This window comes from Choloepus didactylus, chromosome 2 (genome assembly GCF_015220235.1).
Source record: "Choloepus didactylus isolate mChoDid1 chromosome 2, mChoDid1.pri, whole genome shotgun sequence".
Lineage (NCBI taxonomy): Eukaryota > Metazoa > Chordata > Mammalia > Pilosa > Megalonychidae > Choloepus > Choloepus didactylus.
The window spans coordinates 223,953,694-223,981,216 of record NC_051308.1 but is presented as its reverse complement, the minus strand read 5'-3'; the positions used below and the strand labels follow the sequence as shown (position 1 = coordinate 223,981,216).

Here is a 27,523-nt window from a genome sequence, read left to right as displayed (position 1 = left end):
AGGGTGCAGGGTCAGCTGCTGGGGGTGGGGGGAAAAGGGCTGCGCTCCTGAACCAGGGACAGCAGCACAAGGGAGAGGACCAGAACCCTCCTGGCCCCCCAAGGCAGGGGGCGCTGGCCGCAACCAGGCCCTGACCCCAGCTGACCCTGATGGCCCAAATGGGGCAGGGGTTCTAATTTTAGCTCCAGTCTCAGGGCCCACACTCCGGGAGTGCCCACACAAGAGCACAGGGGCGGCCAGGGCGGCTCAGGCAAGGGAGGACTGGGGCCACCAGCCCTGCACCCTGGCCAGGCCATCCCCTGTAGCTGCCCTGACAGGTCCCTCATGGCCTGGCAGGCAGCCCTCATCTCTGGCAAGGGCAAGGTCAGGGGGTGCAGCCAAGAGGGCAGAAGGGCACCGGCTTGCAGTCTGGACAGGGGTTACCTCAGCCCGGGGCAAGGGGCCCTGCGGAGAGGGCAGAGGCTGGCTTGGTCGTCCAGAGAGCAAGGAAGCAAAGTCCTGACCACAGAAGGTGAGGCCAGAAATCTGGGGACGACTTGGCCTCCTCGTGCCTGGCCGGTGACTCACTGTTTGATCTTAGGCAGATAGCCTGCTCTGGAGGGGCCTCAGTCTTCTCATCTGTACAATGAGGCCACGGGACTAGAAGACTGACCAGCAGCTCCAGCCACCCACCCTCAGGCCCCCGCTCCTCCTGCTGACCGGCGGAGACCTTCTAGCTTCCCCTGGCCCCAGCTCTGGGTGGCCACATGCAGTCGTGGAGAAGAAAGTCTCTCTGGCTGGCACTGTCAGTCTCCTGGCTCCTCCTCATCCTCCTGGGGGCACCCCCACTTCTCCGCCTGGCAGAGCCCCCCAGACTTCGGACAGGGGCCCCCCACAGCTGGCCTCGCTGGCTGGATGCAGATCTCCTGCAGAGTTTCTCCCAGCCTGGGGAGCTCCTGGAAGATGCCCCTCGACCTCCTCCAGCCCCGCTTGGCAGCAGCTGCAGCTGGGGAACCTGCTTTGACACCTCTCGGTGCAAGGGTGCTGGGCTCAAGGTTTTCATGTCCCCGGCAGCCGGACCTATCTCTGAGACTCATCGACGGATCCTGGCTTCCATTGAGGGCTCCCGCTACCACGCAGCCAGCCCCAGCGAAGCCTGCCTCCTCCTCCTCCTCAGCCTGGATGCCCCAGCTGGAGAGCCCAGCCCAGTGCCGCCGCACTGGAATGGGGGCAGGAACCATCTGGTCCTCAGTCTCCACCCAGCCCCCCACCCCCAGACCTTCCACCTGGGACAGGCCATGGTGGCTGAGGCCAGCCCCACTGTGGACACCTTCCGGCCCGGCTTCGACGTGGCCCTCCCGCTTCTCCCCGATGCCCACCCGTTGCAAGGTGGAGCTCCCGGCCAGATGCAGCAGCACAGCCCCCACCCCGGGGTGGCCCTGCTAGCCCTGGCAGAGGAGAGGGGCAGGTGGCGCACAGCAGGCACTGACGCCTCTGCCTGTTCCTGGAGTGGACACTGTGAGCAGGACCCTGGACCCGAGCAGTAAGTGGACTCTTCCTCTTGGGGGCTGGAGTGGGATGGGGATGTGATAAGAGGGAGCCCAGAGGCTAGGGTATAGGGCAAGATTAAGAGGGAAGACCCAGCTGGTCCTGGCAAATTTAGGCCTCAGCTGCAGCAGAAGGAAGTCAGGTTAGACAGCAGAGAGCACTTTCTGAGATGATGATATGCCACAAGGAGTGTCAAAGGCAGGTTTTGGAGTTCTCCCTTGAGGATCTTTAAAAACGTAAAACACGACTCACTCCTACTTACTCACTTTCTGAATGAGGGAAAGGGGTCGGACTCTCCTTCCCTACTATTTTTGTTTAACATGCACTTATATAGTCCCTTCTCTGTGCCAGGTACTGTTCTAAGCCTTTTTACAAATATTAACTTTTTAATAAAATGATGATAAAATAATACTAATTGCTATCAACTTAGTGTTTGTGTACCAGACACTGAAGCTCAGAGAGGTTAAGTAACTTGCTGAGGCCACACAGCTAGAAAAAGCACAGCCAGTATTTGAATCTAGGATTGTCTGTCTCCAAAGCCCTCGATATTTAGAATCTGAGTTTTGAGAGAGGGTCTATGATCAGCCCTGTCAAATGCCTTTGGTTACAGCAAGTATGACTTAAGTCAGACCTAAGGAAGAACTTCCTGCCAGTGAGGATGTCTGAATACTATATAAGGGGCATGGAGAGCTTGATCAGAAACTTCTCTCCACTGGGATAGTTGGGGTTAACCCCCGAGCATCCTTTGCACCCCCAAGAGGCCAGCAGTCTCCAAAGGCTGGCTGGGCAGACACAAATTAAAGTCAAGCCTTCTGAGCTCATCCAGGGTCCCTGTGGCCGTTCTGAGTTGGAAGCTCTCACTCTGGTATTTGTGCCTCACTTGCTCCCTCAGGTATCTTTCTGTTTTCTGCTAGAACAACAGCAGCTATTCTGAGCTCCACTTCCCTCCCAGGAATTCCTCACCTCGCCAAGCTCTGTTTTTGCCTCTGCTTGGGGCTCCTGGGGCTTCTCTCAGCCAAAGGGCTTTTGTAGGAATGGAATCCCTCTACCTCCAGAGGGCACACGACCCCCAGGGAGCCCTGGCAGCCAGGGGTAAGGATGGAACCACTATTCTCTGTCCCACTGTCCTTCTGCCGGGACCCATCCCTAATGGTCATTCTCTCCACAAAGAACCTGAAAAGCCGGGATCCCTCCTGGGCACTGCAAGCTCAGAGCTCAGACAGAAGCTCTCCTGTGGTGACAAGGCCCTCCTGGCTTTTCTGATTAGGCGCTTAGCTATTCTTGCTTGCAGGGAGTTCTTTCCGCTACTTTAGTTACAGTTAAATGCAGCTGGTTAGTGGTGAATTCTGGAGCTTTTTCAGTCTGGACTTCACAATCACATTTGCAGGGCGCCACAGAGACCCAGGCCTGGACTCCAAGTTAAGAACCCCAGATCTAGCCTCTGGAGCCCCAAGAGGCTCATTAACCGTTTACAAACTGACCTAAAATTGGCCAGAACTGGAGGGTTTTCTAATCAGCTTGGGTCACTGAGTGGCACTTTTGGTAAGTTTATCTCCACAGTATGAAACTTGGTGGCTTCTAATTATTGTCCTATGAATTACAAGGAGTTCTGGAGTTGGCCTTAGCCCACCTTCAGGTGACAAGATTTGTCATCTCTAGGGTAGCTTGAACCTCAGTTTCCCCTGAAGTGCCAGGTAGGTGGCCGCCTGGGCCAGACAGGCAGTACAGGAACAGGGTGAGGGAGGGAGGCCTCAGCTGCAGGGTCAGCTGCTGAAGGTGGCCTGAATAAACAGGCTCTGGCCAGAGAAAGAGGCAATTCATGGTCCCCTCCACTGGCCCACATTCACTCAGCTGGCGGGACAGGGGGAGGGGAGGAAGCTAACACTTGGGAGTGTCTGCCCTGGGTGGGGGCTGTGCCAGGGACTTGACACCAGTCGTTGCTAATCCTTTCAAGCACCCTTCAAGGAAGACGTTATTATCCCCACTGCAGAGAACAGGAAACTGAGGCTCAGAGAGGTGGAGCCACCAGCAGGGGAACTTTGGTGACAAGTTTCCCTGTTCACCAGGGCCTTGCTCTCTTGTCTGATCAGGCACTTGGAAGGCGTGGAGTTGGGATTCCAAAGCCCATGCTTCTCCACCTTCATGAACAGTCTCCTGTTGCTTTGGAAGAGGTCTCCACCCATTTAAATTGTCCTTTATTTATTTTTATGAATAGGTAATTCATTCACATGGTACAAAATTCACAAGGCACAAAAGGGTATACAGTAAAAAGTCTCCCTCCCACCCGTCTACCCCGTCTCTGGGCCACCCAGTTCTCCTTCCTGGAGGAAAAACACTGTTTCCAGTTTCTTGGCTGCCTTCTCCGAGCTATTCTGTGTTTATATAAGCAATATGTATATAGGTTTGCCCCCCCATTTTTAACGTAAATTCAATGTGTGTTTTAAAGTCCCCCAGCCTATATCCATCAGGCACAGGAGGTACAGAGCCCAGGGCCCATGAGACTTCTAGGGAGCCACAAAAATGTTTTCATTTCTTACAAAATCAGAAGAAATAAAATGAGTTTTTAGGTAGAAAACAATTTTTAATATTAATCTTAATACATTTGTCTTTATACCAATACAGTTATAAAATATAATGTTTCATCTATTTATGGAGGGAGGGGCTTGAAAAAGCCAAGGACCCAGGGCCCAGGAAAGTCACAATGCAGCCCGGCCCCATCGGAGCTTGGGGCCGTGGGTAGAGCCGCACCAGCTTCACCTTTGGCCCCAAGGCCCTGAGTTGGGGGAGACACCTGGCCTGGTCACATAGACCTAAGACTTCATAGGCTGTCACCACCCAGATGCACAAGTCCCCTCTGTAAACATCTCTCTCTCTCTCTCTCACACACACACACACACACATGCAGGTGCCTATCTTGCCTCTGCTTATTTACCTCCACTGATGGGGAACTCACCACCTCCCAAGGCCACCACCGCTCCACTCTCAGACAGATCCACGACAATCCATGCTGAAACTGACCTCTTGGGCATTTCTCGCCATTGGCCCTGGGTCTGCCCTCTAGTGACATACTGAGCTGGCATTCATTTAACACCCACAGAGGCCAGGCACTTTGCTAGGCTCTGGGGATACCGAGATGAGGGAGGTATGGCCCCCGCCCTCATAGCTCAGGCTTGTAGGAGAGACAGACAAGTGAGTGGTGATGATACAGTGTTCAGGAAAGAGAGGCCATGCAAGCCCCTGCCTGGCCCCTCCAAGAAGAGCTGTGTGACCTCCTCGTCTGCAGAAGGGGATAACAGTACATAGCTCTGGCTTAGCTGCGGCGGAGGGGAACGCAGTGAGTTGATGCCAAGTGCAGGCTTGGTGGAGGTTGGCTGGGATCATTACATCACGGTGGGCTTGGGAGCAGAGGGGGAGCCCTCTGGAGGGATGAAGGAAGGCTTGCTGGAGGAGGTGACGTTTGAGCTCAGAAGTCAAGACTGAGAGGAAGGAGCCCCTCTTGCAGTCAAGGCAGGGCAGGGCATACCAGGCAGAGAGAACAGGATAGGCAAAGGGGACAGTCGAGGTCAGTGAGGGCTGAGGGCTCAGGCCATTCAGCAGGCTCTTTGGTCCTCGGGGCTCCCTGAAGCCTTAATCTTAGAGGCTTTCATTCCCTTGGGCTTTATTGGGGGGCTGTGGCTGGCTGGCTGGGACTGTGGCAAGAGGCAAAGGGTGTTCTGGTATTTACCTCCAACAGGAGGCTGATGGATGCCTGTGCATCGGGTGGAGGAGAAAGGGCAGGGGTCCCTCGGTAGACCCCTAAGCAGCAATTCTGGGCTGGTTCAGGTGACCTGGGGTTGGAAGTTGGCACACCTCGGTTCTGGTCCCAGCTCTGCCCCAACCCTTTCTGTGATCCTGAGCCAGTCCTGGCCCTCTCTGGGACTCAGTCTCCCCATCTGTTCAATGGGGGTCGGCCCAGAGGCTGACTAAGCACTTCCAGGTCTGCTTCTTGATGGTTCAGGCTCAGCACCAGGTAGGCTATAGCTGAGGAGGGTCCTGGGGGCTGTCTGGTCCCGAGTCATCGGTTCTGCTCTGAGGGCCTGCCAGCCTCGGGGCCCTGGGTCCCCGCGCCGGCTGGGACACAGGCACTGGTTCCCTGGATGGAGCAATCCCAGGGAGGCAGCTCTGAGGGGGCTGTGACTCCTGCCCCCCACCGCCAGGCGTCCACGGCCTGAGTGTGACCCTGGGGCTGGGGAGAGGGGCTGGGAGGAACAGAGGTGACCTGTGCTCTGGGCGCCGGGGCCTCTGGGAGGCAGTTTCCTATGCGGTTCCAGGCAGGGGGCCCAGCCCACCTCAGGACAGAGAAGTCTTTCACTTCTCTGGGGGAGTGCTGGGCCTGGAGGCCACAGGTGAGGGGGGCCGAGAGTCTGCGTGTGGCCGAGTTAGTGGGAGGGTAAACAACGTAGGCGTCCGAGTTAAACAAGGCCTTGGGAAGTCAGGTTCCATCACCCCCCATTTTGCAGATGAGGAAACCGAGTCCCAGAGAAGAGAAGGGAGGTGTTTAAGGCCACCAAGGCAGAGCCAGAGCTAGGACCCTAGAGTCCAAGGGTGGGTAGAGGGCGGGTGGGGGCTTGCACTGGTGCTAGCATGTGTGTGGCTGTGTGTGTGCACTAGTATTGTCACATGAAAACAGTGCTGGGTTTGTACATTGTGAATTCGGGAGTGTTTGTGTGCTGGGAGCCATCGAAGGATCCAGCCGTAGGTGGGGTGGGGGGTGGCTGTCTCAGACCCCATGAGTGCGGGACCCTCTCCTGTGCCTCCTTAGGACCCACCCCGGGGCAACGCTGCCCAACGCCACCTTCTGCCTCATCTCTGGCCGCCGCCCTGATGCCCTGCTCTTCCTCCAAGCCCTGCAGGTACAGCCCCGACTTGGGCATCCCCCATCCTCTGCCCCACTCCTGAGCTGGCTGAGGACCCTGGGCCCAGACCAATGGCAGGGGCGGTGAGCTGCCCACTCCTTTACTCTGGGACCCAGTGACGCCCGTGGTCACATTCCCCAAACTTCCACAAAACGTGCCCCCCTCCACCACCCCACAAAAAAACACCAAAACCTACTTTCCTCTCCTCTTTGCCCCTTGCCCCCAAAAGTAGCAGCTGCTGGCTTGGAGGTGGGAGGGGATGAGGATGTGCAGGGTGAGACGGGGCTCCCCAGTGACGCCCTTCCCTTCAGGCTGGCTGCATCCCCGTGCTTCTCAGTCCCCGCTGGGAGCTGCCCTTCTCTGAGGTTATCGACTGGACCAAGGCAGCCATTGTAGCTGATGAGAGGCTCTCGCTTCAGGTAGCTCAGGGCCCTGCCCATCGTTGGGGACCAGACCCAGGGCATGGGAGGGCTGGCCTCAGTCCTCATTCCTGCCCCCCAGCCATGTATGTTGATGAATTCGCCACCGTCCCAAGCCTCCCCTGTGGGGCTCCCCTAGAATGAGGCGGAAGCAAAGACTCCTGAGGGTTCAGGGGACTGAGCACTGGCTGGGACTCACGGGTCCTCTGTGACCCAGAGAGGATCCTGAGCCCCTTTCAACCTCAGTTTCCCCATCTGAACAATGAGTAAGCTAGACCAGATGATCTCCACTGGCCCAACTTCACTGGTCCATGAAGGTTTAAACACCCAATTTTAGGGAATCCTATAGAAAATCCAAAATCAGAGAGAGTTCTTTCATGGGACTTGGGTGAGACAACAAAATGCACAGTGATATTTCCATCTGAAGAAATTAAACTTGCCTGGCTCTGGAAAGCATACGTATAAGCCTGTCTCGAATCCCCTGAGACCCGAGAATGGTGTGGGACTGATAACAGTTGCTACCATTTATTGAGCCTTTACAGTGTGCCAGGCACATGACATTAAGTAAATCATATTATCTAATTTAATCTTCCTATCACCCTATGAGGGAGGTACTATTATCCCCATTTTACAGATGCAGAAACTGAGGCCCAGAGAGATTAAGTGGCTTGTCTACAGTCACACGGTTAACTCAACCCTTGTGACCCCTGAATTCTTGGTCATTATGTTACCTGGGACTTGGCCAAGGGTGGCGGCTGCAAACCCACTTGGAGAGCTGTGGGAAAGGAGCCTCCGATTCCCAGATCTCTGGCCCCAGTTTCTCCCCTCAGGGTCAGTCTGGGCTTTGCTTCCTTTTCTCCCTGGTGCCCCAGGTCCTGGCTGCCCTCCGGGAGCTGCCCCCTGCGCGGGTCCTCGCCCTGCGTCAGCAGACCCAGTTTCTGTGGGATGCCTATTTCTCCTCGGTGGAGAAGGTCGTCCACACCACTCTGGAGGTGAGGGGGCTGCCTGAAGGGGACCCTGCCCCTTGGCTCCTGCTCATCCTCGTCCCCTCTCCACACTTCTCTCCCTGGACACCTCACCTCTCTGGCTCCAGTGTTTCAGGGTGTCCCCTTCAAGAGGCTTCTGGGGAGAATCTGAGACTTGGCTGTGAGACCTCAGACAAATTTCTTCTCCAGTCTGGACCTCAGTTTCCCCATCTGTACAGGGGACAGATTTCAAATCATGTGCCAGCTCCAGGTGATCGGCCGTGGCTACCTGGAGCCCTGTGTCGGGAAGGATTCTGAGTCTGGATAGAGTGCCACCACCTGCCACCCCTGAACATCATCACAGAATGCTCCCTACTCGGGGTTCTGCATCGGAGCCGCTTTGTCCCCAGGGATATGATGATGCAGCTGCCACCCTCCCTAGAGCCTGAAGGGGGAGGTGTGGGGCTACACAGGTTCTCACCTCCTCGGTCCCCTCCCACAGCCACGCTGGCCACCCCCTCTGCACTGCGCCCTCTCTCATTTCAGATTATTCAGGACCGGATCTCTGGAGCCTCTGCTCACCCCTCACTGCTGTGGAACAGCCCCCCGGGGGCACTCCTGGCCCTGCCTACTTTTTCCACGAGTCCACAGGACTTCCCTTTCTACCACCTGCAACAGGGTATGCCCTGGGGAGGGACAACTTAAAGTCCCCTTATCAACTCTCCCCAAGTCTGCCCCAGCCCAGTCCAGAGCTCCACCAAGGCCCCCCTGAGCCCCCAGCATCTCTCCTGTCCCCCCACACCCCACCCCTGTCTCCCACTCAGGTCACTCTCCATGGGGTTCTGTCACCTTCTGTCCCCTCCCACCCTGATGGCCTGTGTCTCATCCCCCAGGCTCCCGCCCTGTGGGCAGGTTCAGCGCCCTGATCTGGGTGGGGGCCTCAGGCCAGCCCCCACTGAAGCTCATCCAGGCGGTGGCAGGCTCCCAGCACTGTGCCCAGGTCTGCCCCCCACCAGCTTGGGTCCTGGGATCCAGGGTGGGGGCGAAGGACAGGGCAGCGCCCTGACAACATCCAGTCCCCCAAGGATGGCCGCACGTTCTGGGGGGAGGCAGGGGGAGGATTTCCAAATGCTCTCGCTGCCTTCCTCTTTAAGTTTCAAGGTTCTTGTCCCTCTCCCCCAAGTGGAAATCAATGAGGCCACCTGAAAAGCAGAAGTCGCTTGGGAAGGCTAGAGAAGTCAACATTCTTTCATTCCCTCACTCACTCAATGATACATTAATTCACTCAGCAACCATTTTCTGAGTGCCAGGCCCTGGGCTTGATGCTGAGGATGTAGAGAAAAAGCAGGAAAGGATTCTGCCCCCCACCCCACATTCAGATTCAGTTAGCACTTCCTAGCACACAATTCATCAAATCTCACTTCCTGAGAAGGCAGATTGTCTCTAAGAAGTTGCCCATTTTGTCTAAGTTGTCTAGTTTGTTAGCACATATAGTTGTTCATAGTATCCTCTCATTATCTCGTTTCTGCAGGGTCAGTAGTTATGTCCCCCCTCCCATTTCTGATTTTATTTATTTGCATCCTCTCTCTTTTTTTGTCAGCCTAGCTAAGGGTCCGTCGATTTTATTGATTTTCTCAAAGAACTACTGGTTTTGCTGATTCTATTGTTTTCATGTTCTCAATTTCATTTACTTCTACTCTAATCTTTGTTATTTCTTTCCTTCTGTTTGCTTTGGGGTTAGCTTGCTGTTCTTTCTCTAGTTCCTCCGGTGAGCAGTTAATTCCTTGAATTTTGCTCTTTCTTCTTTTTAATATAGGCAGTTAGGGCAATAAACTTCCCTCTCAGACCTGCCTTTGTTGCATGCCATAGGTTTTGATATGTTGCGTTCTCATTTTCATTTACCTTGAGATGTTTACTGATTTCTCTTGTAATTTCATTGACCGTCTGGTTATTTAAGACTGTGTTGTTTAGCCTCCATATAGTTGTGAATTTACCAATCTTTCGCCTGTTATTGATTTCCAACTTCATTTCCTTATGATCTGAGAAAGTGTTTTATATAATTTCAATCTTTTTAAATTTATTGAGACCTGCTTTGTGACGCAACATGTGGTTTATACTGGAGAATGATCCATGAACACTTGAGAAAAACACATATCCTGCTGTTGCGAGGTGCAAAGTTCTGTAAATGTCTATTAGGTCTAGTTCATTTATCATATTTTTCAAAATCTGTTTCCTTATTGATCCTCCATCTATATATTCTATCCATTGACTACAACTATTATTGTAGAAGTGTCTACTTCTCCCTTCAGTGTTGTCAGTGTTTGCCTCATGTATTTTGGGACACTCTGGCTTGGTGCACAGATATTTAAGATTATTACATCTTCTTGATGAGTTGTCCCTTTTATTAATACATAGTGTCCTTCTTTGTCTCTTTTAATTGTTTAACATTTGAAGTCTAATTTGTCTGATATTAGTATAGCTTCACCTGCTCTTTTCTGATTGCTGTTTGCATGAAATATCTTTTTCCAACCTTTCACTTTCAACCTGTTTTTGTCCTTGGGTCTTAAGTGAGTCTCTTGTAGACAGCATATAGATGAGGCCTGTTTGTTTGTTTGTTTGTTTAAATCCATTCTGCTAGTCTATGTTTTTTGATTCAGGTGTTTAATCCATTAACCTTTAATGTTGTTATTGTAAAAGCAGTACTTTCTTCAACCATTTTTTTCTTTTGGATTGTATATATCATATCTTATTTTTTCTTTCTCTTTTTACCCTATTAGTAACCCTTACAGATAATCTTCATTTCTGCACTCTTCTCCAAACTTCTCTCTCCTTTCTTTTCCTATTTGCCTATAGTGCTCCTTTAGTATTTCTTGTAGAACAGGTCTCTTGTTCCTGAAAATGCTTCATGTCTGTTTGTCTGTAAATATTTTAAACTCTCCCTCATTTTTGAAGGACAGTTTTGCTGGATATAGAATTCTTGGTTGGCAGTTTTTCTCTTTCAGTATCTTAAATATATCATACCACTGCTTTCTCACCTCCATGGTGTCTGCCAAGAGATTCACACTTAGTCTTATCAAGCTTCCCTTATATGTGATGGATCACTTTTCTCTTACTGCTTTCAGAATTCTCTCTTTGTGTTTGACATTTGACAATTTGCTTAGTAAATGTCTTGGAGTAGGTCTATTTGGATCTGTTTGGAGTATGCTGCACTTCTTGGACCCATAATTTTATGTCTTTCATAAGAGTTGGGAAATTTTCAGTGATTATTTCCTCAGTGATTATTCTTTCTGCCCCCTTTTCCCTTCTCTTCCCCTTCTGGGACACCCATGACATGTATAATCATGTGCTTCATGTTGTCATTCAGTTCCCTGAGACCCTGCTCATATTTTTCCATTCTTTTCCCTATCTGTTCTTTTGTGTGTAGGATTTCAGATGTCCTGTCTTCTAGTTCACTAATCTTTCAAATCGTCTCTAGAGCATACTCATAGTGGAGGGAAGCAGCCAGCTCAGCCATGGTGCAGATGAGAGGCTTCAGAGACTGGGGATGTTTGAGTGGGTTGGGAATGATAAAGGAGTAGGAAGAAGAGAATGAAACCTTTGAGAGAAGATGGGGATGGGGAGGAAGGTCAGGGCCCCAGGCTGGGGGCTACCACAACTGACTCTCTTAAATTCTAATGCTACCTTCTTGTCACCTGAAGCCCATAAACTCATAAGGGGGTGGCAATAAAAGGACCTTGGATCCAACTAAGCCTCCTTCCTATATACACATATGCAACTGCTCTCCCATATTTCTTCTATCCAGAGAAAGACCACTCTGCACCCCCCTTTTCTGCCCCAGACCCCCACTTCAGAACCACCCTCTTTTCCTCCTAGATCTTGGTTCTCTGGAGCAGTGAGAGGCCACCACCACCCAAGAGGAAGTGGCCTGAGACAGCAGTGCCCTTGACAGTCATTGACGGGCACAGGAAGGTGAGGGGTGAGGAAGGTTGTAGAAAGGGTGGGCTCAACCCCTGAAAGCTGGGAACTGGGAAGGGCATACACAAGTTGCTTTGCTTGGACTGAGCCAAGGATGGACTTCAAGTTGGGCCTGAAGAAATCAGGCAGTGGATTTTGGCTGTGGGCCTAACGGAAATGATTCTTTTCCATCCCTGGCCTTTTTGAATTGCACGTCAAGAGAACTGGGGTTTTATGTAAAGAGGGAAGGAGAGGGGCACAGGTGTTGATGTCTCCTGGGAGTCTGAAGAAATGTAGATAGGATGGGGGGCAAATTTGGCCAGGGCTGGGGAGGGGTGGCTTCTGAGAACCTGGGTTGGTTTGAGCTACCTGTTTATAGTGTGGTCCTGGTGAAGCCACTTCACTCTCTGGACGTGTTTCTTTAATATGAGGGATGTTTGACAACCCCTCCCAGGCTGATGTGACCATCTAATGAGATATCAAAACCAATGCCCTATTTTTAGTGAAGGGGAAATCAAAGCCCAGAGAGGTAAAATATGTTGCCCAGGTCCCAGAGAGAGCTACCAGCAGGCTTGCTGTCATTCACTGCCTTCCACATCATTCTTTCAAGGGCTGCTGGTTAGCCGATATTCAGACATTGGCTGTGGGAGCATGGGAAGGGGTCCCACACCGAGTCGTCCTCACTTCCCTCCCACTGCAGGTCAGTGACCGCTTCTTCCCGTATAGCACCATCAACACCGAAGCCATCCTCAGCCTTGATGCCCACAGCAGTCTTTCCACAAATGAGGTGAGGGCAGGGCCCAAGAGGAGCTCTGTGAGGTGGAGACAGAGCCGGAGGGCTCTGGGCAGCTTCACAGATTACCAGAGCTGAGAAGACCAGAGATCATGATGTCCAGCTTCCTACTTTTGAAACCACCCCACCAAGTCAATCGGCCTCCTCATTAGAAAATCTGATAGAGGCTTCTACAGACTTTTAGACAGACTCTTCAGTGGCTCCCAGCTGGAAAGGTTTCCCTGAGCATCCCCCAAAGCTTTCATGCTACACTTCTAGCCAACAGAGTAAAGGCTCCCATTTCCTCCCTGCTGAGTCCTGCCCCGGGCAGATCCACCAGGCTGGCCTTGCCTCCACATCCCTGGATGTTCCTGGTGGTTGGAAAGGCCTTCCTCACACCTCACTCAAATCTCTCCCCAGGTAGACTTTGCCTTTGTGGTGTGGCAGAGCTTTCCGGAGCGGATGGTGGGCTTTCTGACGTGGAGCCACTTCTGGGACGAGGCCCGGGGCAGCTGGGGCTACACTGCTGAGAAGGTCAACGAGTTCTCCATTGTGCTCACCACAGCCGCCTTTTACCATAGGTACAGACGCCATCGCTGGTACAGGGATCGCAGGCCCAGAGAGCCCTCCCTGAACCGAACAGGGTGGCGTGGGCAGAACACAGCAGTCAGCCTAGAGCCCAAAGATCCAGGTTCAAGGCCCAGAACTGTCACTTCCCAGTTGCGTGCCCCTGGGCAAGACTCCTCACTCTCCTGAGCCTCAGTGTCCTTACCTGTAAGACAGGGTGTTTTCACCTCACAGGGCTGGTGTGATAAACAAATAAGAAAACCACAGGACATTCCTGGCACATAGATGTTCAACAAATGATAGCTAGTGTTGTTATTTTAAGACTTGCTGAACAGCGGGTATGGACAGTGTGTAGGTCAGTGTGGAGGGGTGGCAGGTGGGGGGTAAAGAGAATGGTCCTGACACTTTATAAATGTGTGTGTGTGATGGGTTGTGGCTTGTCCCAGACCCCCTGAAAGCTTCCCAAAGCACCCCAATCTTGGGTTAGGGACTGAATTCTGGAGGGCCCCTTGTACTCTTTAGAGGGGTTCCTCAAATATGTGTAACCAAATATGAGTAACCCAGACCCTCTTGTCGATTTACCCAGGAGTTCTGTAGGGAATTCTCTGTGGAGTGAAGACAGGCCCTAATGTCTGCAGCATGGGCCCCCATTGTTCTGTGAGGGGGTTGTGGGAAGCCAGGCTCACCTGGAGCAGCACTGGCCTGGCTAACCCCCATCATTCCTGATGCTGGCAGTTGGGGTGCCATGTGTGATGGCTCTGGAGCCAGCTGATGACCCCTCCATCTGGCTCTGCGCTCAAGTGATGCGGGCCCAAGGAGCCAGGGAGGGAGGGGCAGGAAATGCACCACTGGCTGCAGACAAGCCACAGGGCAGGACAGTGGAGAGCTGTTCCTACTGGGGATGGGCTCCAGGGTTCAGGGAGGGGAGCATGGAGAGTGGGTCACTGGGAGTCTGAGGTCAGGAGGCAGGAGAATGGGGTGTGGTGAATGATCTCAGCTGCAGCCTCTCCCTGTCTTCCCCCTCACCCAGTTATTATCACACCTTGTTCACCCACTACCTGCCCAAAGCTCTGAGGACCCTGGCAGATGAGGCACCCGCCTGTGTGGACGTCCTGATGAATTTCCTGGTAGCAACAGTAACCAAACTGCCCCCTATCAAGGTGCCCTATGGGAAGCAGCACCAGCAGGCCAGCCCTCCACCGGTGAGGGCAGAGGGGCCGGGGTGGCACCGGGAAGGCACTGGCTGGAGGAGGGAGAAGGGAGGGAGGATTCCTTCCCAATGTTAACCCAAATCCTTCCTGCTGTGTGGAAGTGGGGGCGGGGGAGTTCGCAAGGACAGAGAAGCCCTCCAACGCATTCCTGCTCTTCCTCCACTTAGGCGCCAGGGGAGCCGGAGCCGCAGCCCCCAGCCTGGAACTGCATCAACCGGATGGCGGAAGGCTTTGGCCATATGCCCCTGGTGTCCTCGCACCTCCGCTTGGACCCGGTGCTCTTCAAGGACCCGGTGTCCGTGTTGCGCAAGAAATATCGCAGCCTGGAGAAGCCCTAGGAGGAACAAGCGCCGACCCCAACCCTGCTCCTAGGGCGTGCAACACCCACCTGGGCTCTCAGCCCCTTCCTTTGAGACAGCTGGAGAACCAATCAGGGCAGATAGTTGGCCAAGATGACGTATCGCTCCTGGCCAATCACATCCATGGCGCCTACAGTGAGGGGGCGGGGGCGGGGGGCGGGGGCGGGGCCCCACTCTACCTTCGCACCGCGCAGGCTCTCTGCAGCAGTGTTTGCCTATACCGAATTCTTTGGCCTGGAGTACCCCTCTGCCTCTCCACTAAGCTAACATCTGCTTGCTTTTCAGACCCTCAGCTCCTCCAGGGAGTTGGCTTCCCCGCCCCCGGACGGGCTTGGTCTCTTCCTTTGTGCTCTCAGAGCCTAGGGCTTCCCGCAGTCCCAGCACTGTTCATGCTGTTTTGCAGTGTTTACACCTGCAGGCCCCAGGACTGACCCTGGAACCCCGGGAGGCAAGGTCCTGTCCTCTTCTCCTTGGCCTGGCAGGTGCACGACAGATAATTGACGAATAGATAGCTGGAACAGACATTTAATGGGCGTCTACTGCATGCCGTGTGAACAGGGCGTGCAGAGAGACAAAACTCTACCCTCCACGCCCCGGGATTCCCAGTCCGGGAGGAAAGTGGCCACCCACAGACATCTAGGTCGCCAGGCCCAATCCTTGCGCCCCGGTAAAGGAGCAAGGAAGCTCTAGGAGGAGAGTTTCGGGGCTTCCTTCCCCGCGGAGCGGAGGGCGGGGAGGAGAAAGGAGGATGGGAAGGCAGGTAGGCGGTTCCCCCCAATCCCGCCTAGAACCCCGGGTTCCGGCTTGACACCGCGCCCTGCATTACCGACCTTGACCGCAAGAGGTCAGCACCGCGCTCCCGCCTCCCCGAAAGAAAATGGAGTTTTAAACACCCACCGAGTCAGAAAGCCGGCAGGGGGAGTAGAGGGTGGGCGGTGTGTGCAGCCCCAGGTCTGAACCCTGAGGGGACGAATCTGAAAGGGCCCCACCCCTTTGGCCCTTACCCTTGGGACTCAATAATAAGGGGTCATTTCTGGGTGGATTAGTGGGAGTAGGGGCTGTCCTGATTGCTCTTGGAGGTGAGGGTGGAACGAGGGAGGGGGCCCTGGGTTCTCCCGGGTTCACCCACCTGGAACTGGAATTATCACCTCCGAAATAAAGCGCACGTCCCGGCCCCCTCACGCTCAGGCTATAAATACCCTTGCAGCAGCTGCGCGTGGGAGGCGGGCTTGGGCGCGGGGTGCTTCCAGAGGGGAGGGGGTGGTGGGTCCGGTCCAGACCCAGGGTGTCGGGTGTGTTCCCGCTTGGAAGGCCTCACAACTTTGGAAACTCTCCTGACTAGCTCCTGGCAGGAACATGCCGTTCCCAAAGGCCTCTCCAAGGCTTCCCTCTGCCATCCTCCAGGTTGACCTCTGCCCCAGGATGACCCGAGTCCTCCCTGGAGTGGGTCACAGCTGTAGAACACAGAGGTCTCTCCCTTGGGAGGCCTGGGGCTGTGAGATGTTTGGGGTGGAGGGGGCTTGGGAGCTAAATGGAAGGGAGGAGGGAGCAGGCTGGCGCCGAGGTGAGAACAGGTGAGGGTGGGTGAGGACGCACACAGCTGCAGCCCAGGCAGGCTTCCCACGGTGGCGAGGGCTCTGAGGGCCAGGCCCAGCCAGGGGAAAGAGGCACGTTTCCCCTCCCCAACGGTGCAGCTGCAGCACCCTAGCCACTGACCTGCCAAGACCGGCCTTGACCACGGGGAGGGCACTTTCAGACTTTGAACTCACACTGTACCAACATGCAGCCCAGAGCAGATCCCCAGCCTCTGCTATGGGGGGATGCCTCGGGAATGAGGCAGAAATCCCAGACCTGCCTCACACTGGCTGTGTGACTTCAGGCAAGCAACTCAACCCCTCTGAGCCTATTTTCTCATCTGCCAAAATGGGAAACAGTAATGACTCTCTCTTGAAGGGGGTGTAGGACTTGGCACTCAGCAAAGCCCAGGACCCTAGGGCCTGCCATGGCTGGGGGTGGAGGAGTTGGTTTGATTCCCCTGAGATTGAGTAGATAGGTGCATGGCCCCCAGCAGTACCTCCCACACTTCAAGGCCACCGCTAATGACTTCTTGGCCAACTGGGAGTGGAAGGGGGGGTTTTGATGAACCCACTGACCTAGATCTCCGGCAGCCCCAGATGACATGCTGGAAAGGCACAAAGATGGGAAAGCAGAGATGCAGGGGGTTAAGAGTGACCCACACCCCACTCCCTGCTGTGAGTCAGGGCAGTCAAGAGGAATTGAGCGCTGCCCCCAGGGAGGCTGAGGCGCCCACCTAGCCTGGACCTTCAGTGAGTCAGCCTCAAGCCCCCAAGTTCCGTGTTTCCTGGATGACAGAAATGACCAGCACATGTCAGTAACCACCAGGCACTTCACATACATTGGCTCTAATCCTCACAACAACCCAGTGAAGCGGGTGTTACCATTCTCACTCTACAAATAAGAATGAGGCACCGAGGCCCACTCGCTTATAATGGCAGAGACAGACTTTTAGACCCAGGGCTCCCTGATGACGGGGCATGTTGCCTCTTTGAGACTGGGGGCAGGTCCCCTGGCCCTTAGCTCCCTAATTCAGGAGTCTCTGCACACAAACCCCAGGAAGCCAGTGTCTCCTCTCCCAGTTGGCCCAGGGCCCCCTCTTTGTCCTTGTCCCCAGACTCTGACCAGGTCAGGCCACACTGGCAGCAGAGCTGACCCAGTCATATCTGTTCAGGCTCCCCCATACCCTGGGACAGCACCAAGGCAGGAGGAGTAGCCCAGGAGCCATGAGGCTGTTAGGGAAGCCCCGGTTGAAATCTCTGCCCCACCTCTCATCACCTGTGTCACAGCTGCCTGCGCTGGGGGAATGAGGAAGGAGTAAACCCTGCCAGAGAGAAACGTCCTTAACTAGTAAGAAGCTTCCCCCCTCCAGGAAAGGGAAAAACCCTGGGCTCACAGCTGATATGACTAAGGCACAGCCAAGCCTCAGGTGCCCCCTAGCTCCCTGTCTCAGAGAGGCTCTTACGAGAGGGCAGGGTCTTCACAACTCCCCAACCCCTGTAGCCCCCTCAGACTATACTGTTAGGTGGAGGGAGGGGCTCTGTCCCAGGGATTCTGTACAGATACATAAGGCAAAGGCTGGACAGGCTGAAAATGAGAAACAAGGCAGGGAGACTAGAGGATGTTGAGGCCTGCCTCCCCTTCTATCCTCCAGCCCTGTGCCTCGTTGCCCTGCCCACTGGTGGTGGTGGGATGGCTTTAACTGAGGATTAGATCCAAACCCAGCCCTGCCAAGATCAGACTCAGGAGCTGGGGGAGCAGGGTCACACTGATTTTATAACTACCACGCCTCCACCCTAGGGAAGGCTATAGTCAGACAGGGAGGCAGAGGAAGAGCCCTGTTCCTAGAGTGAGTCAAGGCTTTTCCATACTGAACATGGAGCAGAGGTGAGCAGGGGGACCTGCTTTATAGAATGGCCAGGGGAGGCAGAGTCCTGGCTGGGCCTGGGGGACCTTTGGCCCTACCACCTGCAAGTCCTGCCCTTGCCCCAGTTGGTGCCTGTCCACATTCAGTCTGAGGGGCCTTGGCACTCCTGACAGTCCTTCATGTCTTCAGAATAGTCCTCTATTTGGATGGTCATGGTGTGGAAGTGGAACTTCCCCTGCAGCCGAGCACTGGCCGCCTTCAGCACAGCCTGGGCGTCTGCGTTCTGAGCTGGAGACCGGAAGGAGACACCAGGGAAGGCTTACTCACTCTTGGTCCCTCGGGAGCCATCCAGGAGCCCAAGTCTCATTCCCTCCTCCAGCAGAACAGGATAGGGAACCACGGACATCAAGAAACCCCCAGACTCCACTCCTGTATCAGGCAACCCTCCAGCCCCATACTGGTAAAACCCTGAAAGGGCAGGAAAAGCACTGGCCTTGAGCCCAGGGATCTGCCTTCCTCTGCCACTTCTTGGCTGTAAGAGCTTGAGCAAGTGATTGTACCCCACCCCTACCCCCAGCCTCAGTTTGTTCATCTATCATTGGGAAAGTGATGATCAAATGAAAGCATTCATGTAAAGTACTCGGGGCCAGTTCCATAAACAGGCACCGGAAGCACCCAACCAGGATGTCCCCAGTCCTTTGGCTGCCCCTCTCCCTCAGCCCACCCTAAGTGTCCCCAACCACTCACCGATGGCAATGTGGACAGACAGCACTGGCTGGGTCACGGTCAGCGCCCAGATGTGCAGGCTATGCAAGGCCTCCACCCCCTCCACCGACAGAAGCAGATCCCGCACAGCTGTGAAGTCCACACCCTTGGGGGTTCCTAAGGACACAGGGCCAGGGGCTGAAAGGAAACTGCCTCTCCCATCCATCCCCATCTGAGCTGAGCTGATGTTGCCCCCGTCACCCAAACTCTCCATCCTATCACCCTGTTTTAATTTCCTTCCTACTTCACATTGCCTGAAATTATCCTATTTGTTCATTTGTTTATTTGTCTCCTGCTCTATAATGAACACTCCACGAGAGCAGAGCAGCCTGTTTTATTTACCATGTATCCCTGCACAGTGCCTGGCCCATCGTAGATGCTCAATGACTACTATTTGAATGGAAGGGAGAAAAGAAGGAAAAAAGGGAACCTGAGAATCTCTGTACCCATGTGAGTTACCATTATCATCACCACTGCTCTTAACTGGGCCAGATTCTTAGAGAAAAAGTGCCAACCTGCAGGTGGTGCTCCTGCTGGCCCCAGACCAGCACCAAACTCTAGACTGACCCTAATCACAGCGACCCAAGACCTTGAGCATAAGAAAGCCCAGGTGAGTGAGTGTGGTAATTCAGGGCAGAAAATTCTCCACTTCTGGGTGGGCAACCCCTTCAAGTGTCCTCCAGAGGCAGGGGTGCGGTCCCTGAGATACTGCAGACGAGGTCTGAGCTGGGAGTGGATTCGATTAGGTAGCTTTGTCGCAAACTGACTGTCTCTAACTGAGCCTGAGTCTTGCTCCCCTGCTGATGCATTGGGATCCTCACTGTAGCCCACCCCCACCCCACCCCAACACACACCCTAAGCTGAGGATGATTAGAGTTGGAGGCCAAGTGCAAAAAGAGAGTCCCAAGCCCCAATTACCTTCCATTAGCACCAGGATCACGTCTCTCAGGATGGTCAAGGTCGTCCCCAGGACCAGGATGGAGAAGAGGAAAGTGCAGATGGGGTCTATATACTTGTACTCTGGCTACAGGAGAAGGAGAAGGCAGAGCCAGGGTTCACCATCCAACACCTCAGCTTCCCTTTGCCCTTCCCACCCAGCACTGTGGCAAGGAGAGGGGCTCTTTCTGCAGGGTGGGCATGAGTCTCTTTCTGGTCCTGCCCCCCAGTTTTCTACCCTTTATTCCACATCATGAAGAGGAGGTCGGGCAGACCAGAGTTGCGGATAAAGCCCAGTCCCTTCCCACTCCTCCTTGCCCAAGGTGCTGAGACAGACATAGACAGAGCTGAAGGCAACCTTAGATGCCATCTGGTCCAACAGCCACTTTATACGTGGAGAAACTGAGGCTCAAGGAGAAGTGACTCATTCAACATCACATGGCTAGCATGGGAAGGGGCCAGGCTTCAAACTCAGGCCTAACTCCAATACCAGGTTCTTTCAACTACACCACACTGCCTCTACATGATGGGCTTCAGCACCACACAGTCTGGGGTTTGAACGTGACTCAACAACCTACCAGCTGTAAGATGCCGAGCAAGTCACTGAACCTTTCTGAGCTGCAGGAAAGGTTCACCAGCACCTACCCTTCGGGGCTGTTGTGAAAATTAGGACTTGGTAGGTGTTGGATAAATGCTAGTTCCTTCTCTCACCCCACTCTTTTGCCCAGAGCTGGGAGGGAGCTAGAATGTGGGAAGGGCCCTGGGCAGACAAGAGCCCCTAGATGATCTACACTCCCCCGCCCCCTAGCCCAACCCCCCACGGCCCCCAACTCTGACCTTGAAATATAAAATATAGGCTGCCACCAGGACACCCAAGCTCTGCAGAAAGTCCCCAATCACATGGATAAAGGCAGCTCTGACACTGGGGTTCTCCTGCTGCTGGCTGGTGTCATGGCTGTGCCCGTCGTGGCTGTGCCCGTGGTGGCCAGACTGATGAAGCGTCAACCCCATTCTACAGAAGCGGAGACAAAGACAAAGCGAGTGGTTCACTGAGGTGACAGACAGAGGCTTCAACTTAGCCAGACAGAGGCCATCAAGAGGCCCAAATGCCCTCCCCACTGACTCCATGCACTCCCTTTGGTCACGTGAGGGGCCCGGTCCATGTGGCCTTGGTTCAAAGTGCCACAGAAGAGAGGGCTCAGCTCCAGTGCCAGGAGGAGTCTTGACACAACAATACCCCAAGGCCACATCTTAAAGCAAAAGGGCCCCATGAAGGTCATCTACTTTACCCGCCACGCCACGCCACGGATGGGGAAACCGAGGCCTAGAGAGGGGAAGGGCCTGCCCAAGACTCCCAAGCAAGGGGGAGAAGGAGCCCAAATGAGGTACCCATGCTCTCCACACCTCTCGCTCAGACCAAGTTCAGACACTTCACCTTGAAAGGACACGGATTCTGTTCTGCCCCCAGGGATGTCTGCTGCTGCAGGGACTAGACTTATCCCTTCCCCCATCAGATAAAAAGCCTCCAAGGTTATTCACTGACATGTGTGGGAGTGGGAGTGGGGTGTGGTGTGGAATGTGAGGTTGATGCTGCCCCAGATTTGCAGTTCCAGGTGGCCTTGGCCTAGGCCTCAGGCAGGACCCAGGTGTTTCAGGTGCCAGCACTCAGAGCACTGGGGAAATTCTGCCCTGCAGCCTCTGCTGGACTGGGCATGGCCTCCTTCCACCGAAACTGGGCTCGAGAGTGTGTGTATATGGGAAGTGGCCATACTCACATGATGTTCACGGCCACTGCGCAGCCGGACGTGATCAGCATGGTGCCCCCCTTGATCTCATATTCCCCAGAGACCAGCCGCTCCGCTGCCAGGTACACCAACACCCCAGTCACGACCCAGATGGACAGCACAGAGAGTAGGGCTCCCAGGATCTCTGAGGAGGAACCCAAACCCCAGCAGCAATCTCAGCATGGGGCCCTAGGGTGAGGGGGACCTCCCCTCCTTGGTCCCCTTGCCCCAGATTGCCAGGCCAATAATTGGGCTCTGTTCAGGGTATGGTTGGCATGGCTGCACCTTACCCACCACCCAAATACCAGAGCTAGAAGGGGCATAAGTCATCTGAGTCAACGTTTTTGTTTTACATGGAAAGAAACTGTACTATTAAAATATATACCCAATGCTCAACTGGCAAACTGAGGCTTCTGAGGACAGGCTGGATCATCTCCCATCAAGAGGAAAATGACAGGGCAGCCCAGAAGCGTAAAGAGGGTTTAAAGCCTGTATCTTCCAGAAGGCTTTCTTGGCCTTCCCTCTCCCCCTCCCCACTGAGCTGCTCCATGGAGTTAGGTGCAGGTTAATGGCAGTCATTTTGCTACTGAATTTGGTCCCTGAATTTCTTAGGAAAATGACCTCCTTCCCTGCAGCCTGGGAAGTTCCCAGATGACTGGGACCAGGGCTACCCCATCAGACTGGAAGCTCCAAGAGGCATCCAAGGCATCCAAGGCCACCCAAGGCACCCTCCCTGCCCATTCAAGGCTTCAACCATTGCAGCCCTCTAAGAACCCCTGTCCTGACCCCCCTTCCCCCAACTCCATCTCTTTCCTGACCAGGGCCCTCACCAGCTCGCTGCCAGCCGAAGTTCATGGTCTTGGTGGCCGGCCGGGAGGACATCCAGAGGGAGAAGAGGCTGATGAGCATGCTGGCAAAGTCAGTGAGCAGGTGGGCTGCATCGGTCATGACCGCCAAGCTATGTGCCAGGTATCCACCTGCCGGGGCAGAGCCGGGAAGGTGGAGGTTCCTCATCAGCTCCCCAAGGAGCCAACTCCCCAGACTGTGTGTACAGTGAGGAGACCAGTGTTTCTAGAGACAAACAACTGGGTTCAAGACACTTCCACCCACTCAGCTGTGTAACTGTGGGCAAATGACTTACTCTCTGGTCCTCAACTTCCACATGCATGAAATGGGGATAACAACATCTACTTAGAGCATGAATGCAAAAATCAAATTCAAATAGATGCGGGAAGGCATAGTAGGTACTCAGCAAATGCTCTCTCCTTATAGACATTTGGGTCTTCCCTTACCTACTAACTGAGTGAATGTTGGGCAAGTTACTTAAATTCAGTATGCCTTGGTTTCCCCTTCTGTAAAATAAGGAGATTAACAGCACCCGTAGGACAGCACAGATTGTTGTGAGTGATTATGTATATGTAAAGGGCTTAGCAAAAATGGGGTATCAGTGTTAATATTCCTGGGAACATCCATGAGAAAAGCCTTTTGGATCATCCAGACTGTCCATCCTGTGACTTCCGTTAATCAGTCCAGACTTACTTACCAATGACTTCCCCAATCATGAACACCAGGCAGATGGCAGAGGCCAAATAGAGCTGGCGCCGGGCCCGCTCCTTCTTGGGGTCTTGGAGAGTATCAGGAGCCCTCTGGGCATGGCAATAATGATTGCTGTGGGCAGCCAGCTCAATGGCTGGCAAGTCCAGGACAGGCTGCGGCAGAGGTATCCAGCCAGCTCCATCCTGCCACAGAGATCCCATGTATGACCTGGCGGGAGAGGAAGGAAAAGGACTCAGCTCTGAGATGAGGCAAGAAGGGCTGACTCTGGCCTCACTTTGTTGTGGGGCCTTGGCGTTCCCAATGTGGCCAATGGGGACGATGTCTACAGACATTCCAAGCTTTGACAGTCCCTGAGGAGTGACAAGAAAGTGAGAAGCCCATGTTCCCTGAGGGCTCGGGAGATGGGATGAGCAGTCCAGGAGTTTGGGAGCTTTGGCTCGGGATGTTGCCTCCTCCCCCAACCCTTCCAGGGCCTGGAGGAGGAAGCCTTGGGAATTGGCCAAGGGGCGGGGCGGGGCGGTTCAGCGGAACGCAGAGAAGGAGCAGAACTCAGGATCGGGGAGGACAGACCCCCTCCCTTTCCTCCTCCTACCTGCACTTGGGGACAGAGGGCCTCCCCAGGGCGGGGCTCCCAGGGGCAAAGTGCTGTGCCCAGCGCGCGGCTGCGGGCAGGAGTCAGTATCAACGCTCGGCCCCAAGGGAAGGATGATTCCCCCAGCCCAAGATCGATTCCGCCTTTCTCCCACCTCGCCCCAGTCCTCTGGCGCGGCCCCAATTCAAGCCGCCGCTAAAACCGTCCACCGCCAGGATGGCAGACGAGGAGGTTCGTCCGATGCCGCTCAAACTGTCGCCCCTTCCCATGCTCTCGCCTTACCGGGCTCCGTGCCTGGCGTCCAACAGATGTTCTTTCTCCGTGGCCTCCATGCGGCCCCGCGCGCCGGCCGCCCCGCCGAGTGCGCCTTCGAAGTTGCGCGCCGGCTGGTCCGCGGCGCTCGCGCTCCTGCGCGGGAAGGAGTCCCCGCGCCGGCCGGCTGACCCCTCTCTTGCTCCCGCCGCCCCTGCCCGTGCGCCCCGCGGCTGCTCGCTCCGCCGCGCGCCTACTCGGGTCCCTGCCGCTCCGGGGCCGCCGCTGCACAGCTGCTGCTCCGGCTCCGCGCGCCCAGCGCTCCCACCTCTCGGTCCCGCCGGATGCGCCCGGCGCTCGCCCCGCGCCCCGCCGGCTTTATCCCGCCCGGGCCACCTCGTGTGAAGCGGGCCGCCGCACGTCGTGTGCAAAAGCCCGCGGGGAAGGGGGAGGGAGGTGACCGGCTGCAAAGGGTGCCCGGACGCTGCCCCCGATGAGCCCGTGGGGCCCGATGAGCCGACCTGGCCTGCCGACGGATGCCTAACCGCCCTCGCCTGGCTCTACCGCTCGGGGATTCTGAGTCAAGACTGAGCGAGGGCTGGGCCCATCGAAAAGTTCTCGGACCTTGGTTTGTAGGAACCCGCAAATGCCCTGAGGGGATCCTCCTCGCTTCAGCATACGGGCTCCTGAAGCTGGGGTTGCATACCGCCGCCCCCCCACCCCCCCCCCTGCCTGGAGACTCCTGAGGACTTGATGGGTTTTTCCCTCAGCTTAAAGGCTGATCAAGGCTTGCTCACGTTTCCCTTCTAGGGCTAGAGACTCCCGAGGTCTACTTTGTTCCTCCTCCCAGACTAGGAGACTCCTGAGGGCCATGGAATGCTCTCGCCCCAGGCTGGAGGCATCAGCACTCCATAGGGCTAGTCCCTGAGGCAGTTCCTCCTCTCCTGTACTCCCGCATCAGAATCTGGAGTGGCTGCCTTTATCTATACCCTGCAGCACTTCATCAGGAGTTGGCCTCTGGGCATAACTGACACCACCACCACCACCCCTTCCCCACCCAGCAGCAGCTCACAGAAGGTGCTGTGCAGATCAGGGCTTGGGGGATCAGGGCGTGGGGACAGCCGGAGGTGGCACCTGGAGAAGCCAGCACGCCCTCCTTGGTGGCTTGGTGCCCCACCCACTTGAAGCAGCATCCTCCTAAGGCGGTTCTGGAAGTCAGGGGCCTGTGGTCCCCATGCTGGACTCTGACAGGTGCTCTCTGTGTAGAATGGCTGGTAGCCTCCCTGGCGCCATCATCCCCTGCCTCCTTGGTCGCCAGAGTCATGGGTTGGAGGGTATGGCCCTGCGGAGAGAGGAGAATCTGGGGTTCAAGCCTCTTGCCCACACCACTAGGAACAGGAAGAGATTCCTTCAGATCGTCTCCCCACAGGAGTCATCTTCTTAGGAGATAAGGTGCTAGGAGCAGGGGGGTGTGGGATATTGCATGCCTGCTCCAGTTGGGTCCCCACTGAGTGCCTTTCCACTTCTTCAGGATTCTGGGTATGGAAACCTTTACCGGGCTCCCTGGTTTTCTTAAAGGTACAGTCTAAGAAGGAGCAGACTCAGGCACCACCTGGAGAAGGTGGTAAAATGCCGGTTGCAGGTCCCTGCAGCAGACCAACGGAATCAGAATCTCTGGGTGTGGAACCTGGAAGTTTGCCTATTTACAAGATTCCTAGGGGATTTTCTACACAGTAAAGTTCAAGGCCTCTGCATAAGCTCTTGCAGGGTGTCTCAGATATGTGCTCATCTCTCTCCACTAGACTATAAGCAATTTGAGGGCAGGGATATATCTTGTACTTCTATTACACTTTAGCTCTGCCCTGCGCACCTACTAGGCATTTAATTAAATACCTGTGAATTGGATTGGAATAAAAAGTAGACAAACACAGGGCAGGTCATTTAATCAGAGTAAGTGAGGTAGACACTGCCCACAGGAGTTTCTTGCTGGGTGAACTCAGTTGTGTTGTAGTTTCAAACTGCCCTAGGCTCGGATTCTTGTCTTATAAGCTCTTTGAGGGCAAAATATTTATGCTTTATAGAAGTATGTCCGTCTTCCCTTAACACAAGGCACATTGTAAATTCTTAGAAAATGCATGTTTTAAATTGGATCCAGCTACATATATTCACTTTATAAAAACATTTATTACAAATTTTCCTTTAAATTAATACTTTCCCAAGATGCATTTTAATTGATTGCAAGATTAATCAAGACTTCAAGATACTGAAAAATGCCAGGTCTACTTGTATTATATACTTGGCCCCTTCAGCAATGTCCAGGAGGTCCTATGCAGAATGACCTAGAAGTTCCCAGACCTCAGCATCATCTGACGAATTTCATTTAAGAATGTAGATTCCCATGTTCCATAACCAGAGTCTGATTCAGTAGGTCTGGGGTGGGCCTGAGAATCTGAATTTTAAAAACCCTGTCTGTGATTGATACTATTGTGGAATTATTGGTGATTTTTTATGGTATATTGGTTATGATTTTTAAAAGTACCCTTAGCGTAAGTATTGAAGGATGAAATTATATATATATATATATATGTCTGGGATTTGCCTTAAAATTATTATCCCAGTGCAGGGAGTGGGTAAGGGTATAGAAGAAACAAGATGGGTAGTGTATCAAGAATTGTTGAAATGGAGTGATGGGTCCATAGGGATACATTATACTATTCTTCCTACTTTTCAATATGTTTACAGTTTTCTAGAATTAAAAGTTTGGGGTGGGATGGGGAATAAACCTTCTTGGCAATTCTCATGCAATAGCCAGTGGAACAGTTGACAAGATTCATTGGAATAATGCCTTTGAAACCAGTTTCCTCTCTTACAGCATGATCTTCGAGAAAGGTCCTGGATCAAGAACGAATTTTACCGCCCTTACATGTTCTGGTTTGCAAGGACAGGAAGAGATACACTTCTTTGCAATTGACAGATATCTTCCTAGAATATAAGCTTTGACTACAGAGCCTTGACTGCCTTCTCTTCTCTTGCAGATAAGTGGCAAGCTGTCGGGCTGACACGCTTATTTCCCATGTAATCAATAACCTGAGAATTAATCCGGAGACAGGATATGTACAAGTCAAAATACCGATTCTTTTTTTTTTTTTTTAATGCACAGGTCTGACATGCTGTTAGTTCCCAGTAAGTACCAACTGTTATTATGTTTACTATTATGACTACTACTTTATTATTTATGCACCAATTTTACCAAAATGGTGCCATGACATCCTGTGACTTTTCTCAGCAAGGCTGCAAACATCTTCCATCATAATCAGTACAGATTTATGATTTCACTAAGAGGCAGAGCTTCCTTTCTTGGACAATGTACCATACTTTATATGTTCAATCCCTTGTTGGACACTGAAGTTGTGTCCCACTTTTTCACTCCTATAAACCATCCTTGTGGATTTGCACAGTTATCTTCCTGAAGAGGCCAGCTTAAACTGTTTTATGCATATACTTTTTGCATGCAGATTGCATAAGG

General features: G+C 53.8%; 3 protein-coding genes across 9 annotated transcripts; 2 read left to right on the top strand and 1 right to left on the bottom strand.

Annotated features, from left to right (window-relative positions):
- EXTL1 (exostosin like glycosyltransferase 1) lies at positions 1–15,843 on the top strand. 7 transcript variants are annotated; one of them, XM_037828098.1, is made up of 12 exons: positions 4–511; positions 581–1,522; positions 6,329–6,419; positions 6,734–6,841; positions 7,714–7,833; positions 8,353–8,485; positions 8,700–8,806; positions 11,680–11,775; positions 12,461–12,547; positions 12,953–13,113; positions 14,130–14,301; positions 14,478–15,843. In XM_037828098.1, the coding sequence occupies exons 2-12, from the start codon at positions 747–749 to the stop codon at positions 14,646–14,648; spliced, it is 2,022 nt and encodes a 673-aa protein (XP_037684026.1). In that variant the 5' UTR covers positions 4–511; positions 581–746; the 3' UTR covers positions 14,649–15,843. The 7 variants fall into 7 exon arrangements, with proteins under 7 accessions (XP_037684027.1, XP_037684028.1, XP_037684029.1 ...); XM_037828099.1 differs by having other exon boundaries at positions 1–1,522; positions 14,130–14,259; XM_037828097.1 differs by having other exon boundaries at positions 4–1,522.
- On the bottom strand, positions 14,924–24,290 carry SLC30A2 (solute carrier family 30 member 2). The gene is made up of 8 exons (XM_037828104.1): positions 24,028–24,290; positions 23,140–23,360; positions 22,427–22,573; positions 21,588–21,741; positions 20,650–20,824; positions 19,795–19,900; positions 18,859–18,993; positions 14,924–18,399 (listed from the first exon to the last, which is right to left on the bottom strand). The coding sequence occupies exons 1-8, from the start codon at positions 24,075–24,077 to the stop codon at positions 18,254–18,256; spliced, it is 1,134 nt and encodes a 377-aa protein (XP_037684032.1). The 5' UTR covers positions 24,078–24,290; the 3' UTR covers positions 14,924–18,253.
- On the top strand, positions 23,792–27,101 carry LOC119527745 (atherin-like). The gene is made up of 2 exons (XM_037828105.1): positions 23,792–25,074; positions 26,870–27,101. Exon 1 carries the CDS (start codon positions 23,962–23,964, stop codon positions 24,400–24,402), a length of 441 nt encoding a protein of 146 aa, XP_037684033.1. The 5' UTR covers positions 23,792–23,961; the 3' UTR covers positions 24,403–25,074; positions 26,870–27,101.
- The last annotated feature ends 422 nt before the right edge of the window (positions 27,102–27,523 follow it).